The sequence below is a fragment of the Gasterosteus aculeatus genome, chromosome 9, assembly GCF_964276395.1.
Source record: "Gasterosteus aculeatus chromosome 9, fGasAcu3.hap1.1, whole genome shotgun sequence".
In the NCBI taxonomy this organism is placed as follows: Eukaryota; Metazoa; Chordata; class Actinopteri; order Perciformes; family Gasterosteidae; genus Gasterosteus; species Gasterosteus aculeatus.
This window is the reverse complement of record NC_135696.1, coordinates 21,602,539-21,621,725: the sequence shown is the minus strand read 5'-3', so window position 1 is coordinate 21,621,725 and position 19,187 is coordinate 21,602,539. Positions and strand designations below refer to the sequence as shown.

Below are 19,187 nucleotides of genomic sequence, written 5' to 3'. Positions count from 1 at the left end.
GTGTGATGCAAAGTTCTACTCTCAGTGCCGAGGCCTTCGCACAGAACCCCCCCAAAACTAACCATCCGACCCGAGTAAAAGCGCCACATAACGGGGCCGCCCCTTGGCCTCGGCTTTGACCTCAGTGTCTTTGGAGCCCACCTGTCGGTGGCCCCGCCCGTCGGGCCCATCGCTGGGGGAGCGGGACCAGTGGCGGTCGTGGGGGGGCCGGTGTGGGTAGTCGTGCCTCTCGGGGCCGTAGCGCTCCTTGTCCATGGAGCTGTGGTGGTGGTGGTGGTGGTGGTGGTGGTGGCGGCGGTCCTTGGTGCGGCCGCGGTCCCGCTCGTGCTCCTTGGGTGGAAGGTCGCCCGACTGCGTGGTGGTGCTGAGATCTGTGCCCAGACCTGGCAAGGAGATGTCTCAGTTTACGCTCGTACAAATTCGGGCCGCGCGTTGTTCTGACGCGGGGCGGAGCTAGCCGAGGCGAGGTCATACAAACTAACATCACCCTCAAACAACCGTGGGAATCAAAAGGTGATTTTTAACTCAAATGAGGAAGCACCCGACGTTCTAGTCATCAATCGATTCTCCACTTTTCACTAATACATAAATTTATATATATTTTTGATTATATTTTTTGACCCCATTACACAGAAAAAATATGCATAAAATAATGCATTTACATTGAAGCCCCCCCCCCGCCCCCCAAATCCCTCATTAGTCTTCAAGTGAGAGCAGGTAAACAATTAGCTTCCTGGGAGGAGCTCTTGGCGGCTAGGGGCGGGGCCTATGTGTGTAGCATGGACGACGCAATAGCACGATTTGGCTTCATTGACAGAAAAGCAATAAAAAAACTGACGGATTTTCTGGATTCACTCTCTTCTCCCAAAATGGGTCCGCTACAGTCCAATGCTAACTCCAGTTTTACGCGACATCACTGTGTAAAACGCGTTTTATGGAGTTTTATATTAAATGCTGCATAAAAATCTGCTGTCTGCGCAGGCAAATGTAGACCAAAGCAAACTGGTTGAAGCCGCTGAGAGTCCTCGGCATCTCCGATCATTGAGAGGATTGAGAGGTTAACCTGTCTCGGCCTCGCGCCATTAGCTTCATAGGCTAAAGCCATTTGCATTCCCAATTAGTGACGAAGTGGACAGTTGTCTCCTCAAGGACTCCCGTGTGCTGAGACTCGCACGCATTGTAGTGAAAGCCGGACAGCGAATATCCGCTCTAGGGCCTCCTGGCGCTGCAGCTGGAAGGCGTGGGCTCCGAGCGACTCACCCGTGTCGGCGTCGGTGTATCGGGTGAGCGAGCGCTGCGAGGCGCGCTGGCTCCGGTCCCGGTGTCTGCGGCCTCCCCCGTGCCTCCCCTCCTCGGACACCACCCTCTCCAGGGAGTAGTCGTCCAGCCTCACGCCCCGGCCTGTGCGCCCGTGGACCAGGCTGGAGGTGGAGCGACGCATGGGGCTGGTGTCGGTGATGGTCTGTGGCGGAGATGGGCGGGGGGTGGGGGGGTCAGGGAGACAGGGGAACATGAGGGAGGTGAGGAGGGAAGAAGACAGCAGGAAGTGAGATTTGAGGCCTTCTGAGCGTTCAATGCATGTGGTTGAGTTTGTGCATTCCTGTGCGTGTGCATCTGTCAAACTGCAGTCCCAAATAACTCAGCGGGATAGTTTGTTTGCTTTGTTGCCTTTTGTTTTGAAGAAAACTCTTCTTTGATTGACCCATCTTAAAATCATATATCATATTTGCTTCGAAGTAGCTTGGAACACACAACCTGACATCCCTGACAAGCACATATAAAAACATGCTCCTCGGTGGCGTGAAACCGACAGGAAGAGAGAAAAAGGGGCTCGAGAGACAGAGAGCAAGCATGAAGCAGGGCCGTAGGAAGCATGCCTCGCATGCTGCAACATGGCGGCCATATTTCAGGTAGACCTTTCAAAGGAGCTGCATCGTCAGACGGGCAAAGGATGACAAAGAATAACTTGATCCCAAAACAGAAAGTCTCACTTTAAACTTGTTTTAAGAGAAGTAACAGTAAGTATCATGAAGTCACACAACAGGATGAACATACTGCTGCATTAGCAACACTACAGAAGTGAGCAATCGCTGATTAGGACATTTAAATCACACTGGTTTAGAGGCAACATCTGGATCAATGTACAAACGTAAATATACTCTACTTTCTAATTTAATTTATATCAACGTCTATTGAATGTCTTATTCTGCTCATTAGAAAACAAGTATGTGCATGAGTATTAAATATGTTTTTTTTATCATACAGGAAATGTTTAATCAGCAAAATGTGAACAACATGAATTAAATATGGCAGCCATGTGGAAAAGGTCAAATTAAATTCCATAAGTCTTGTCAAAAATGCTCTGCAAGAACCCAACAGTAAAATCCCAACGGATGGACTCATTATGTCAAAAGGATATTAAGTGTTTGCATGTCAGTTAACATGTTGTCCAACTCTCATACATCTACATTTACTTTCTATGAAAATTTTCTTTTGACGACAACATGAAGAAAACAGGTAAAAAGGGAAAAGGGTGAAAGGATATTAGGTCTGCTGATTTTAAGGATACGGTCATAATTTATTTTAACATTTCACTTTAAACAGGACAAGTTTTTAGACAGAAACATTGCTTTGCAATATTATCAACATGAAGAAATGCGACAAGAACTTTTCTTGCTGGGTTCCTAAACAGGCACTTCTGACAAACAGAGACCCCCTGCTGACCCCCCCGAAACCCTCACATCACCATGGTGACAAAGCAGTCAGAGCAGAAGGCCAAACTCAGAGGAGCCGCTCGTCCTCAGAGGAGCGGCTCTGGGTGGCGCTCAGCAGCCCGACACAAGCCATGCACGCCCTGCAGCCCCCACCTCACACACCTCCACTTCCATCACACCTCACGCACCAACACACTTCAACTACCATCACACCTCACGCACCAACACACCTCCACTTCCATCACACCTCACGCACCAACACACTTCAACTACCATCACACCTCACGCACCAACACACTTCAACTACCATCACACCTCACGCACTAACACACTTCAACTACCATCACACCTCACGCACCAACACACTTCAACTACCATCACACCTCACGCACCAACACACTTCAACTACCATCACACCTCACACACCAACACACTTCAACTACCATCACACCTCACGCACCAACACACTTCAACTACCATCACACCTCACGCACCAACACACTTCAACTACCATCACACCTTACGCACCAACACACTTCAACTACCATCACACCTCACGCACCAACACACTTCAACTACCATCACACCTCACGCACTAAAACACTTCAACTACCATCACACCTCACGCACCAACACACTTCAACTACCATCACACCTCACGCACCAACACACTTCAACTACCATCACACCTCACGCACTAAAACACTTCAACTACCATTACACCTCACGCACTAAAACACTTTAACTACCATCACACCTCACGCACCAACACACTTCAAGTACCATCACACCTCACGCACCAACACACTTCAACTACCATCACACCTCACGCACCAACACACTTCAACTACCATCCCACCTCACGCACCAACACACTTCAACTACCATCACACCTCACGCACCAACACACTTTAACTACCATCACACCTCACGCACCAACACACTTCAAGTACCATCCCACCTCACGCACCAACACACTTCAACTACCATCACACCTCACGCACCAACACACTTCAACTACCATCACACCTCACGCACCAACACACTTTAACTACCATCACACCTCACGCACCAACACACTTCAAGTACCATCCCACCTCACGCACCAACACACTTCAACTACCATCACACCTCACGCACCAACACACTTCAACTACCATCACACCTCACGCACCAACACACTTCAACTACCATCACACCTCACACACCAACACACTTTAACTACCATCACACCTCACGCACCAACACACTTCAAGTACCATCCTACCTCACGCACCAACACACTTCAACTACCATCACACCTCACGCACCAACACACTTCAACTACCATCACACCTCACGCACTAAAACACTTCAACTACCATCACACCTCACGCACCAACACACTTCAGCTACCATCACACCTCACGCACCAACACACTTCAACTACCATCACACCTCACGCACCAACACACTTCAACTACCATCACACCTCACGCACTAAAACACTTCAACTACCATCACACCTCACGCACCAACACACTTCAGCTACCATCACACCTCACGCACCAACACACTTCAACTACCATCACACTACCATAATCGAACTCTTCAGATAAGTTTAAATGTGTCACATTGACGTAAATATTGTATTTCTGCATCACATCCTACCCCCAGTTACACTTCAGAACAATGATGTCACAGGCAACACTTCCTCTCATCACAGTCGTGGCGAGACTCTTCAATGTCATGCGTGTCTAATGACATGCCGGCACGTTGCTGACCCCCCCCTCCCAAAACCCCCGGACAGACCAACAGCCGCAGGTCAGGCCAGCCCATGCTTTTTGATGTGCACTGTTGACCCAAGCGATCAGACCACAACGCACAGGTAACACACACGGAGGAACACACCTGCACACATTAGCTGCATACAAGCAAAACCCCAGGAGGGGGTGTAGGGTTGGGGGAGGGGGGGGGGGAGGGACGGGGGGGCGGGGTACGACTCTTCACAGAAAACAAACAATGGAGAGCAGAGCGACCTCAACACGGGCAGAGAGAGAGAGAGAGAGAGAGAGAGAGAGAGAGAGAGAGAGAGAGCGGGGCGGCTCAGAGAAAAGAGAGAGAGTCAATCAAAGTCGATCTGAATCGTTACAATGAGGCCGCGGTGGATTTAAAACGCTTGGAGCGCCAGGTGGGAGGAGAGGGAGGAGGGAGGGGGGCGCCGGGGTGCAACACAATTCAGTTGGCGTTTCTTTTTTTTCACAGCAGAGGAAACAGACAATGCCAACGATCCAAAGTATCACCCAAATACTTCATAAAAGGGAAGAGAGGACATTTAGAAACACCTCATTGCGTTTTATTAACCAGTTGTATCGCCACTGTGACTCACATTCAGACGGAACTTCCTCCCTGATCAGTTTGTTTTGTTTTTGAGTTCAGTGTTTATGTCACTGGGTCAATAGTTTGGAATCAGATAACGGATGTTACTCTACTTGGAAAGCTTGCCCTCAAATGCAAGACACATTTCTTGGCTGAACGATGGCTGAATTCCCTTTTACACGTTTGAAAAGTGCATATTGGTTCTTTTACAATTTAAATTGGTAAAGTAATCCTCAACAGTCTCTCTCCTGTTGAGGACTAGCTAGGTCCTCTGAACAGGGTTACATAGAATATAGGACCCTGGAAGGACCCAGCTAACAGAGGAACCCAGATTAAAGGGCCCTGGATTAAGGACCCAGCTAACAGAGGAAGGCGGGATTAAAGGACCCTGGATTAAGGACCCAGCTAACAGAGGAACCGGGGATTAAAGGACTCTTGATTAAGGACCCAGCTAACAGAGGAACCTGGGATTAAAGGTCCTTGGATTAACGACCCAGCTAACAGAGGAACAGGAGGCCCTGGGATTAGAGGACCCTGGATTAAGGACCCAGATTTCAGAGGAACCCGGGATTAAAGGACCCTGGATTAAGGACCCAGCTAACAGAGGAACCTGGGAACCTGAGATTAAAGGACCCTGGATTAAGGACCCAGCTAACAGAGGAACAGGAGGCCCTGGGATTAGAGGACCCTGGATTAAGGACCCAGCTCACAGAGGAACAGGAGGCCCTGGGTTTCAGGGTTTGTTTTAGGATTTGGTAAAAGAAAATGACACCAGGAAACGTGGGAACTTTAACAGCTTGGGAACATATGACCTTCGGAACATATTTATGGTCTTATTTGGTTTTATTTTTATTCAAACAGCTCCAATTTACTTAGGAACATATGAGGAACCCCACTGTGCCCCCCAAATATAACAGAATATATAAGAGCTGAAAACATCATGTTTTCTCCTTTAAGGAGGAGAAGACAACTCTCATCGCATGAAACCTCCAATACGGAAAACTACATTGTTTCTTCCAGATCCAGTTTGAAAAAAGATTGATGGACAGTCTGAAGAATCAAAGGGGAAGAGGGAGATAGAGAGAGAGAGAGAGAGAGGGGGAGAGAGGGTCTACATACACTGAGGTTATTTCCACGAGGCCTGTGTCTCCTCCGCTGCAGAGCAGGCAAACACAGAGATGATACGTAGAGCAGAGCAGTGTAGCACACACATACACACACACACACACACGCACACGCACAAGCATAGGCCCGACATAGCATAGTCGCCGGGACCCAAGGAAAGGAGAGAAGGAATGAGGAAACGTGATTGAAACAAACACGTAAAAAGGTTTAAAAAAGAGAAGGATGGAAAGTACAGGACAGAAAAAATGACCGAAGAAAAGTCATGAAAGGGGGAGAAAGAGAGAGAAACCAGTTCATTTAAGCACACGAGAGGCACGGAGCTGCCAGTGGGTGAGAAACGACAGAGGACAATATAAGATGCATGTCCACACACACACACACACACACACACACACAGACACCCACTTACCGAAACAGCATGAGCTCTCTGTAAGGCAGAGCAGTGTTAGAAGGCAGTGAGTAACACAGACTGTATATGCAACACACACACACACACACACACACACACACACACACACACACACACACACACACAGGACGTTCTCTACACCCCCACAGCTGTCTGTCTGCATTCACGTTGAGCTGCACTCTCATTATTGGACCCCATTAGGGCCAGGACTACTTCCTGGATCAGCCTGTGTTAGTTCAAATGGGCTGTGAATTGATTGTCCAATGTCCAATGTCTCTGTCAAGAAAACAAAGTATCCATTGAAAACCCAACGAGCTCTGCTCTCGTCACACGCCTCTCGTTGGTGCACACACACGTGACCCTCACGGGACCTCCTCTACACTCGCCTCCTCTAGATGTTCATACGAAGACACTCCATGGAGTAACCAACATACCAAAGTGAGAGCAACGTGGTTGGATGCAGGGACATGTGTGAGTATGGGATGAACGAGGGTGTGTGTAGCTGCAGCCAGAGGTTTCAGGGTGAAGCCCGACGTGGGGAAAGTGGGCGGGTCTCTGTCGCATCCCCCGTCATCATTATTTGGATAAATGAGTTCTGAAGTGCACCACATAAATAACCGAAAAAGGCCATTTGCTGTTACTGAACTCTACTCTGTAGTGTCTGATCTTCCACACGGTTCCTCTTGGACTCTTGAAGTCTATTCGGATGATCTCATGACTCTGTTTTAATATTCGCTTTGCAGTACAGAAACCGCAGCTTAATTCGGTTGTCGTTGGGTGTAAAGTTGTCAGACTCCTAATACGAATTATCTGGTCCCTAAATACTGGACCAGTTCCAGAAATAGTTGTTAAGCACTTTGCTGGAAAACATCAGGGTCAGTGTTAATATACATAAGTCACCCATTCACCTGTTAAACAATAACTTCTACGACCTTCCTCTTACACCCCAGAAGCCAAGTACGATTTGTTGATCTTAACGAGGGAGTTTTTTCCAAATACAATGAATTGGCAATGAAGTGTTTATGTACCTTTGGTTATCGTGTGGTTGTGTTCCTTTGTTTCCGATGCGTCTAATGTGTTTCTGAGACTCTGGCTACATTTCTACGGGGAAGCCACACCAAGGATCGCATGGAATGCACGAGGGGAACAGGGCGGATCTACTCGACAGAAAGAGGTCTTCTAGATATGATGGTGCACACATATCTAGAACACTTATCCTGCCCTCCGCCCATTGGTTCGGCTGCTGGGTGAGGGAGGTTAGAGTGGAGGTGGAGGGATGGAGGGATGGAGGGATGGAGGGAGGGGGGGGGGTCAGCAAGGAGACCAGACAGTGCAAGTGAACTTATGTCTCCTGCTTCTTTGCATCCTGTCAAAAACATAGTGGAAGGAAGTGAACCAAAAAAAAAAAAAGATATCAAAGACAATAAATTCCAAATGAATAAATGTATATATCAAAATTTACCAGAATAATCAGGGGATTTTTTCATGTAATTTCAAACTCAGTTCTCTTCTGTGTTTAGGATGCAAAGAGAGCCTTTTTTAAAAATTCACTTCTTCTGTCCTTACTGCCAACATGAGGGAAGGTGGGGTGGGTGGGCAGGTGGGGTCGGTGGGTGGTGCTGGTGGTGGTGATGATGATGATGGTGGTGGGATGAAGGTGCTCACTTGGTTGTCTGCCGAGAGGCGGGGCATGGAGAGGGTCCGCCCATGCCCTTCCATTGGGTGATAGGGCTCAGTGTCGGAGTACCCGTCCCGCCCCATCTCCCTCATCTCAACCGTCTGTAAAACACAACCAGAGGGGGGGTGTGACCACCACTGTCCGCTGGGGTGGGGGGTCCGGGGTCTGGCGCTAACTGAGGTGTGAGGGATATGAAACAAATTCAATGATGTATCGGGAAAACATTTAGAGGGGGGGTCGCAATCAGCTCTAGAAGGGTCCGGCTGTGGAGCTCCAGGCTCAGACACCACACATTCCCCAGGTGTTTTCACGTCCCGGGCGCCATCACAGCTTATTGCACCATTCAGGATCACCTAATAGTTCAAAGTAGTGAAGGATTACTGCACAGTGTCCAGATCAGGGATCTCAAACTCCGGCCCGCGGGCCACATCCGCCCCCCCCCTCCTGTCAACCGTACCGCTCGCCAGTCGGACCGTCAGCCTTGATTGCGGTTGCGTCGAATCACCTCATACCAGAGAGAGGAAACTGGATTTAGGTCTGACCCAGGTTTCACCCGGCGCCAAATGCTACGACTAACAGCAATTCCTTGGAGGGTCCTTGTTCCGCAGTTGGGGGCTCAGAGATCTCTACAGGTTGAGATTTACTTCAGCTTTATCTAATGATATGGATGGGAAGGGGGAAACTGCCAAATTGGACCTTCATGTATTGTACTAACAAAGACATTTTAAGCATTAAATACATATTGTGCCATAGAGAACATCATGGTAAGTTCTGTCAATAAATTGTTCAGCTCCTTTGGTCTCAGATTGTTCAATAATGCTTTTATTATTTTTTTCCAATGCATAGATTGAATCGTGTCAGATCTTCTGACTGTGTAATGTTTTCGAGGGTTTTTGCGAGGATCCCAGAAGAACGTTTCTCACCTCCAAAACTTGATCATAAAGGCTTATTGATTATTGATCGGCTACTGTCCATAACTGCCGTGGTTAGAGACAACAGGTCCTCGTGAGCAGGGCACTGCTAGCGCTCCAATAGTTGCGTTACCGTGGGGACGGCGTTCAGCGCTCATCATACCTGCGGGTTGTGACGGTTGTCGTGGAGATCGTCGGGGTACGGTCTGTCGGGGCTCCAGTTACCCGTATTCTGGAACATCTCCTGGGCTTTGGCCGTCACCCACGATTGACTCTCGGTCACGCCCCCCTCTGGCGGCCTGCCGTCCACACGTACACACAGGTCAGTCAGGGGGATTACAGACCAGGGAACCAAAGAACGCCGAGTCGCACAGTGCCGTTGACTAAGCAAACGGCTAAGCTAATGTTAAATCTCTCCGAATAGGAATCTTATGTCACTTTTTTTTCACAGGCAACGCAACTACTTGGCTATGTTTTTAAACACCTACATGAGTTGATGGAGTAAAGTTAACTTACGTTCAAATAAGTCAATTGACTTTAGTTTTTTTCTGAAGTCCTGTTTTTTTTTACCTCTGACCATGCTAACATGCTAACTTTATCAACACGACTAGCTGAAATAAATCACACGGCCTCACCATCTGCAATATTTAGTAAGTAAGTAATTCACCAAAGTTTGATCTAAATCTTTTTTTGTCCTTGTTAATGTCAGGAGATTCGTCCTCCAGTTCAGGCCCCCAATAAACTGACCCCAGGGGCCACAGGTGGGATCAATGTGTGCATACTCCCCTACCCCGTCTACTCACACGCTGATGATGTTGTCTGGCTGGGTGCTGGGGAGGCCGTTGAGGCCCTGACCCCCCTGGCCGTCCGTGCCCCCTCCCTCAGAGGGCTCCATGCGCTGAAACATTAATGGCGTTCGGTTCTGTGTGAGATACACGACATGGCCTGCAGGCTGGCATCAGGCACACTCAGGGGGCAGACACAGGACACAAACACAGGATGCACTCGCAGCATGCACCCACACGGGGCGCCATCGGCAAACACATGGCTGTGGGTATCCGACGTAAAGGTCCCTGCCAGACGACTGATCTGGGATCTGCTCGCCACACTCAATAAGCAAATCTAAAAAAGGAGTATTTGAGTTTTCTGGTTTTCACATGGGTTCGGTTGGATCTTCAGTGACGGAAGCTGATCTCAGATCTGTGTCTGAGAGGAACTTCTACCTTTGCATTTGAGGTACAACTGCTGTTAAATGGTGTTGGACCAAATTACAAAACTCATGAAAACACATCATCAAAAAAGACATTTTACTCAAAAATAACAGTTTGGCTATCGGTGCGATCCTTCATCTGCCAAGACGTTTTGAGTAATGTGCCATTTTGTGGGAAGAAGACCACTGAACCTGAACTGGTTAAAACAACTTCTGCCAACATCAGGTCAGAGGTCAGGCAGCTTTCTTCCCAGGGGATCCTGGGTAATGGAGTCCTCTCAGGAGTGGGGTAATGCGGTTCATGACTGCTACAGCCTTTGTCATGTCCCTCAGCAGCCTGGAAGATTTGGGCTGAATGCTAAATGAGTGCAGATGGATGGAGGCCGGTTCACAAACAGACAAACCTCCTCCGGCACATCAGGCTGATCGGCTGGACAGGAGCTCGTCTGGCTACAATTTAAAGATGCTATATATAATATAGTATATGTATAAACTCAAACATATGGCTTTGGAAACAGCCGTTGTTTGGTTAGTGAAGGAGGCTTTGCAGTTGCTTCCGGAATCTTAATCCGACAAAGTGACGTAGAGACAAATACGTCTCTGGTAGAGAACTGTCAATCAGCGTGTAGCCCCGCCCGAAAGCCGATAGCTTTAAAAAACGGACATCATCAGAGCATGAAAACATGGCGGCTGATATAAGCGTACAGCTGCCAGAGGGTATTTAATGTCTAACCTTCTATTGTCTCCTTTTTAACTGAAATTATCTGAGAAGATGAAACAATTGTAACTTTTACACTTTGCTTGCTTAATCCTGTCCAGTGGTCATTACCAGTGCCACCGGGGTAAATGGCTCACGTTTGTCTCTTGACTGTCTGATTTGGCACTGGCTTGAAAAAAAAATCACGTTACATAATATTTAGATGGATCATGATGAAAAACATGAACACCAAACACACACCGCGTATACCGGCTTTGATGGCGCATGTTTGAGAAGCATCAGACGGATCAATGAATGGTCCCAAAGTGATTACATACTGGTCACAGGAACCTCCACTCAACATCCCACCAACCACCACCACGGCAGAAAGACAGACAGATTCATGGACAAACAGACAATGGATCTCGGTCAGAGCAACTTGGTGACAATCCACCCGGATTGACCAAATGGGGAGCGCTTGATAAGTCAAGGTCCTCCATCTCTTCCTGGAAAGAAAAGGAGACCGTCAGAGGGACAGAGACGACATGGAGGACGGACATGAGGGACAGCAGACTCCACAACAGGGTGAAAACAAGTACCGGAGACAGGATGAACAGCGAGACATACACCAAAAAGGATGGCTGAGGCACAAAGACTACATATGAGGGGGAAGAGGAGGAGGAAGAGGAGGACGAGAGATGAGAGAAAAGGACTTGAAGAAAAAATCCACCACTTGATTTGACGGTGTTTCATTTGTAAACTTGGATAGGCATTTAAACCTCATCCGTCAGACGGCGTTTAGCACCGATTAAAAACAAAAACTGAAAGAGTGAAACGACTTTCTCTAGAAAAGAACAAGGCGAAGGATTTAGAGTCAGAAAAGCGCCTTTTCGGCAGTTTCTCAGTGGTTTCCATGACCTCAAAGGAGGTCATGAGAGCAGCTGATGTTTCAGAAATATCAAGCTCGATTGTAGCTCTACTGTAAACTTAAAAAATAAGTAAACCTTGACTTCTCTTGGGTTGGATTCTTCCTTTAAAATGGTTGGTCATTAGGAAGACAAAGACCGCAGTGAGAGGAGGAGACGAGATGCTGGATGGAGATGATGGGGACAAACTGACAGACACAGGCCTGTTAAAGCCCCTGTGTACTGTTGATGTTGAGAGAGCCTGTGTGGACCTGCCCATTCGGTCCAATGGGATGGCTGCATAGCAACACGTACCGTATTTACGCTTTTATTTAAGACTAACATACTCTCCATCCACTAGTGCACTCCTTCGTTCGGCCAAATGGAAATCCCATTGTCTCAGTCAAGACAGAAGGGGGTTGCAAAAAGATGACTTTGTTTTTTGTGACGTCAAATTTGGGATCAACAGGAGGTGTTATGAGTGGAGAGATGTTTCCCCACACGTCCAAAGTGTGGATCCGAAAAATACGGACACAGCGGGAGCGAGTGCATCGCAAGGGCATTCATCGACAAGAGGGGGAGGAGCACTGACGGGGAACAAAAAGGTAAGGCCATGTGGTGTCATCATCGCTGCTCAGAACATTACCGACAACGACAAAGAAGATATTTGTACATCGGTAAACCTTGGCAACCCCCTAATCCTCCTCGCCATGTGCAAACAGCCCGCGGTGAAAAGAAAAAGCAGCAGAAAAGGTCGCCACAGAGCTCGAGAAATCAAACATCATCCAGTTGCAAGCGCGATGTCAGGCTGGCCGAGAGGGCGTCGAGGTGCTGGAGAAAAAGGCACGCCGTTTTTTGTGAGTAGCATGCTGATAAAGGCCACAGCACAGGCTGACAGCGAGGGAGGGTTTGGGTGAACACGGGATGAGAAGGAAAACCCGAGGAGGTGAAGTGTGACTGGGAGCCTTTGTTGGATTTGAATGTACAAGACGTGGTTCTTATGCGTTTCAATCCATGGTCGGCAGAACAAGGGCAAAATTCAGTCCAAGGGCCACAGGGAGCGAGAAGAGGGCCGGGGGGAGGCGGACGATTACAAAAGGAGAGAAGGGTGTCTTTGTGCAATCGGGGAATTTCTCTGGGATGGAGTCTACCTGTTCCTCTCGCAGGGCCTGCAGCCTTTTCGTCTTGCTCTGCCGGTAGTATTCCATGATCATCATGGCAGCGTAGATTTTGCCCACCGTCAAGTCTGTGGCTGCTGAGAAAATGACAAGTTACCCTGCAAGATTAGACCCGGGTGAGATGGGACCCTGAGCCGTGGGGGGAGGGGGGATGGGAGTGGGGTACGAGACACATTCAAAACGACATGCAACGTACACCAGCAGCTGGGACAATTCTGTTTCATGTCGATCCCCGGAACATTTCAACTAAATGTTCAGGTAACTTCATCGTCAAAGAATATTTGGTTGGTGGTAACCAATAATTGCAAGCAATAAACCACTGTGTTGGAGCAGCAAACCAAAATAAATAACTTCATTTCCTGTTCCCTAGAGACAAACAAATGCTTTCAAATATGCATTGCAATATGCATGCAAACATACTTAACTTTCATGCACGCGTGCACCCGTTGGGTTCACAACACCTCATTCTCATTGGACGATCAATCTTTCCAACACAGAGCTCAAAATCCTTTAATGTAATGATGATTTATTTTAATACTAAAGCTCAGCGACAAACATCTTAGAGGTTAATGTATCAAATATGCTTTCAGACCAGTTTAACAGCTTATTATGGTATCTACACATATATGCATGAAAAGGTAAGAAGAGAGGGCTGCTGTTAGTTTTATGTTTTACCCTCAAATGTTAAATTGCCAAATTTTGAGATTGAGATTCGGCATTAAAAAAGAGGCATATACACTCATGTTAACAGAAAATTCTAATCTTTTTTGTTGTCTTTGCAGCAACATCGATAATTGCTGCCTAAACATTCCCCGTGAAGCTTCAACTGAAACAGAACTGAGCTCGCTCTGTGGTGTAGAACCAACAAATACAAAATCATACCACTGTACAAAAATTAACACAACAAGGCCAATAGTCTTTTCACAGGCAGATGCGTTTTGGATACCAAACCATTTAGCATTCTCGGGTTCCACTATCACCTAACCGTATCAAACCGGGACTTGGTTTAACCGTGGCAGTAAGGCCGAGGACCCGGCAGCCACCTCACTAGGAAACATCTGGACGCCTCAGTCAAAGAATCCCAAGAGAACCCTAGCTCAATTTTTTTCTAAAAACTCTGGATATGTATCCCCAGAGTTTGGATGGAACACACAGACATTTAAAGTCAGAAAAATATTGAGCTTTGTTTTGGTTGTCAAATAACCGGGGGGGGGGGGGTTACTGAATGACTGGCGTCCTTTTCAAAGTGGCATGGCTACAAGTCGTAGGGCATTAAGACGTATAGAAACGTGTTGTAGGATACAAGCACACATATATCATACCCATGTGTGTCATTAGCTGACATGCATTTAGCCAAACAACTTGAGGCTTCTGCTTAGCATGCATCATTTTACTAGAGAAAAAGGTCATTCAACACAATCATTTTGAATTAACCTGTGAGGCTTGATCTGTTTTACTAGTTTGTTTGTTGTTTTATTCTTCCTGTAGTGAAAAGACTTCTATAGAGGATCTTCTATAGTAGGCACCCCCTGATACCAGGACTTTGTGAATGGATGGACAGGTCAGTGAAGGTGTGTTTACTCTGATGACACCTTTCGTGTCACTTTGTGTGTGTCTGTCTATTTGAAAAGTACCTAAATTGACATTGAACTTGCGCGCGGTTAGCAAAGCAAAGGGCGTAGAACCGTGTGGCGAGCGATTACGAGCAAGTGAGTCGGCGTTGTGATGATAAATAACCCAACCTGACCCAACAGCATCGTCTAGAGCGCGGCTCCATTGGAGACCGCCAGGTACTCTGGTTTTGATTAACAGCTTTTATTTAAACCAGCGTTGTTTTTCCTTCTTCAGGTTTTCGGTCTCCAGCTACGCACACCGTTTAGAGAATGACTTGTGAGTCTACCTGGGCCACAACAGGCCCCCGGCTTGCCCCCACAGCATCGGAGACATTGGGATACGCCGAATGTACTCCGGTGTACACGTGTGTTCATATGTTTGTTCAGTGTGTGTGTGTTTAAGCTGCAGGGACCTGATCAGGGGATGCGAAGCAGTGAATGACACTGGCTGGTTGAAGCTGTCCTCTTGGTGAGTTGGTGATCGTAGACACTCACACGCTCACGCACACAAACACACACCACTGTGCTTTTGTCTGCAACTTACCCTTGTGCGGCGTAACCAGCAAGTCCAGTGTCTTCTGCGACAAGTTTGGCCAAATAGCCATCATCTCTTTTCTCAGCTCTGCATCCATCTGGTGCTTGTCTGCACCGCCTGGGTGGCCCCCAAAAACCAGAGTGCCCCCCCATACACACACACACATCATTTAAACACACACACAGCACACATCCATACAAATGCAAACCCCCCCCCCCGACATATAAACACAGGGCAAAGAAGGAAGGCACAACGGCACAAAATCCCCAAAACGAATATATTCATCCGTTCATGCGTGCACACATTCACCCAAAACAAAAAGGTTATTCGTTAGAGCCGGAATAAAGACTTTTGTCAGATTGAAAAAATACTGGATCATTCTAGTTGAGGAGAGACAAACATATATTTAGCGGCAATGACGTCATACCCGTCAATTTCCCAGAACTACCCACAAGTGTCAGACCAGAGAGCAACAAGTAGAATAAAAGGATGATAGTACTGAAAGGCCGTACCCTTGGCAATCTTTATGTCCAGTGCTGTCCTGATCAGAGCCATGAGGGTGGAGTTAAAATGCACCGTGTTGTCATCGGCAACCGGCAGATCCATGCGCAGCAGCCTCTGCGGAGAGCCAGTCAGGATGAGAGGATGAGAAAGGGACGTGTCCTCGCTAGGGTGGTGTGCCTGAACCTCCGGGAAGGGGCAGGGGTTGAGAGAGCTCCATAGACAACAGCCAATTAGAGGTGGTTTTATTGGATGTTTACTGAAACGGATTGGAGTCCAGGAAAGGATTCTGATGCTTATGAAGCTTATGGAGTCAAGTCAGTCCATTCTACTAAAGGTTTGCCCTCCACATAGCGACTGTTCATCCATGCGTTCAGTCTGCTGCACAGTGTTGGTAATTTCACCCGTGCATTAGCGTGTAGAAAAAGAAACTTGCGTCTCCTGTGTTTCCAGTGATACTCTACGAAACAGCACAGCTATCCAACCAAGGCCACCCGCTGCTAAGCAACCGCGAGAGCCGAGAACCACACGGAAGAACAATCGGAGCCGGAATGGCCTCCGACCCAACCTGTGCCCATGTTCCCCAAATGTGTGAATGCATTGGCACATTCACACATCTCTGTTGTTACACACATGTAGGTATAAATATGAAACAGGACATACACCAAATCCACATACCCCCCATCACCCCACCAGCTCTAACCCCAAGAGTCCTCCCTGCTTACACACAACTGCAATTAAGGGAGCTTAATTGCAGTCTTTTGGAGACAAAATAGGTCGACTGGAGGACAATAACAGTATCACTGGTGTAATAATGCTATTTTTCAGGAGACAGCTGAAGTTTTTTTTAACTGAGGCATTTGCTATAGAGCTCCCCCAACCTGTAAGGAGGTTCCCTGTCTTTTACAAGTCCATACTGTGCGAGGTAAAACCAATGGAGAAACCTGCGGATTAGAACAGGGCAAGGCGGGCCCGGTCCGGGGCCCGCTTGCCGTTCCCATGCCGACCAGCTGGCGTCCATTGAATTTACCCACGAACATGAGCGTTGGGCACTCACGACTGGCAAGCACGGCAGTACGATGGCGGTGGCGGGGTTGTGTGCATGCTTGTGTGTTCCCGGAGTGTGTGCGAGTGTTGGGCATGCCCAAAGCCAAAGTGTGCGGCAGGCTGGTGGGCATCGGCCAACATCCACAGCGCTCGGCGTGCAGGCTCCATGTCGCCCGTAGCCATGCGACAAAGAGTGCGACGACGGCATGCAACACAACACCCACCTTGAAAAAAAAAAAAATCCCACAGACCCCCGGACACATGGAGCATGCGACATGCCTTTACCTCACTCCCATTATATAAACCCAAACTTGCTACCCAGCCCTCAACCCCCCCGACTTCCCTCAAAACCCACTTTCACAGTACATGTGGCCGTGCATCCGCACAAAGAGAGTATCCTCAATCCAACTTGGATGCTGATTTACAGATTTATTTTGCTCTCTACGTTGTTACATTCGTGGTTCCCTTATTTAAATGGAATAGCAATGTCAGTGTTTCACATCAAGTCAAGATCTCCCTAAATGCCACACGGGTTCCATGTCTTAAGGGGTTCTCAAAGTTAGAGAGGATTACAGACGTGGCATTCCCTGGAAGAAGGAAACAATAAAATAAAGGAAGCTGAAAAGGAGATGATCGATGTCCTTTCTGTGTTTTTTTGTTTTGGACCAACAGCCTTTATTAGTACTGTAGGGTAAGGGGACGGGGTCTACCAAAGGGGACACATGGTGGGGGAAGCAGTTAGTCGAGTTAAACTGAAGGCGGCTCTAAGCTCGGTCATGAGATGCAGTTACAGATAAAAAGGGAAGGGCGAGAATGAGGGAGAAGAGGAGAATCGTGAAAACACTGAAAGAGTAAAAGAGGAATCAAGAGAGAGAGAGAGAGTGGGTCAATTGGGAATAACAGAGAGAGGTGTGTGTGTGTGTGTCTGTGTGTGTGCAGATAGGAGGGAAAGAGAGGAGAGAGAACGAGACAAGAGATAAAGACGAGGACTAAAAACAACACTGACATAAGTTCAGAGAAGGTCAGATATTAAAAGTAAAGGGAAGGCTTCGTGTCCACTAAGGGCAGGATGGAGAACTCTGCCTCTCCCTATTCAGAGTGATCGCTGTCAGAAAGGTTCCTGGTGTCTAACCTTCCCCTCTCTGCTCAACAAAATCCATGAGGATTTCCTCATCTCTAAATATCCTTTAATGGACTTCTGCTTCTCCTGTAAAATTGTATCAATGAATACCAGAAGGCTTTGATGGCTGAAGTATGTGATGGGGCACCACGGCCGATACAGGGCGGACATTCTGGAGAGGACAAGAAGAAGAAGGACAGTAAGGAGTGGTGGAGACAGAGCCCAGATGAGGAAGTGAAGATGGAGGCGGATGGCTGAAGGACAAGTGGACGAGGAGGCAGAGGGACAGAAGACTTGACAGGAGGAGGAGAAAAAGAAGAACTGACCCAGATTCAATACAAGTTTACATTATTTAACCATAGTCCTGTTTCTCAGGGCAGTTCAGTCTAGTTAATATTACTTCATATCTAAAGAGGAAGTTTCAACCTGATTGATAATCCATACTTTTGTATGAACATTTCTTCGTGGTTTGGAAAACTGTCCAGAAGTCATTGACTGTCATGGGCAGATACAAGAATACGGCTAATTCAATTGTTTGTACAATGTTTATTTCATCAAAAGCTTGAATTTCATTTTCTTTTGATCAATATTGGAATTAAAGGAATTCCAATAATACAAGCTGAGGGGGCACAGACGTTAGCCTAGCTGGACTAGCTATGCACACTGTTCATTGTGACGGATGGAAGATATTTGGCTTTTGCATTGTTACTTTTCAGACTTTCATTGGCACCACGAGCACGATAGAAGAATTAAAAGAGCTTCACATTATCTATTAGGAAAATCTGGAAGTCAATAAGAGAGAGTGAAAGAGAGGCGAGGTCTATGATGGAGGGACGAGCTGGACAAAGAAGACAACGAGGCAGCGGATGCTGAGATGCTCGACCCGAATCGTTACCCTGGTGGTCCGAGACCCAAAGAGAAGCCAAACCACGCTGACGCCTCCTCGGTGTGAAACAGGCATCTTGAAAAAGAAACCAGAAGGTCCAGCTCTCTCCTACATATTTTTATTATTAATTGTATGTGCACGTTGAGTGGTACAGCGGTGCGCTTCATGTGGGCCATCCACAGGAATAAGAGACGCGGAGAACCGAAGACAGACGCCTCGCCGGTCCTTCTGTACCCGCATCGTCAGCAAATAGTGGCACCCCGGATGTTTGTTTGAGGGCCTCGGCACTAGAGATGGTCA

The 19,187-nt window shown here is 47.6% G+C and overlaps 1 protein-coding gene across 15 annotated transcripts in view; it reads right to left on the bottom strand.

The window, feature by feature from the left end:
- cacna1ab (calcium channel, voltage-dependent, P/Q type, alpha 1A subunit, b) overlaps positions 1-19,187 on the bottom strand; it is an 80,668-nt gene that overhangs the window by 8,029 nt on the left and 53,452 nt on the right. For 4 of the 15 annotated variants that reach the window (XM_078079826.1, XM_078079827.1, XM_078079828.1 and 1 more), the window contains exons 39-48: positions 15,846-15,951; positions 15,343-15,450; positions 13,159-13,262; positions 9,999-10,117; positions 9,359-9,494; positions 8,272-8,385; positions 6,607-6,624; positions 6,192-6,227; positions 1,261-1,462; positions 142-383 (exon numbers count right to left, since the gene is read on the bottom strand). In XM_078079826.1, the coding sequence (XP_077935952.1) occupies positions 142-383; positions 1,261-1,462; positions 6,192-6,227; positions 6,607-6,624; positions 8,272-8,385; positions 9,359-9,494; positions 9,999-10,117; positions 13,159-13,262; positions 15,343-15,450; positions 15,846-15,951 (1,185 nt within the window). The remainder of the gene's footprint in view (positions 1-141; positions 384-1,260; positions 1,463-6,191; positions 6,228-6,606; positions 6,625-8,271; positions 8,386-9,358; positions 9,495-9,998; positions 10,118-13,158; positions 13,263-15,342; positions 15,451-15,845; positions 15,952-19,187) is intronic. The other 11 variants (XM_078079829.1, XM_078079830.1, XM_078079831.1 and 8 more) reach the window with 10 other exon arrangements.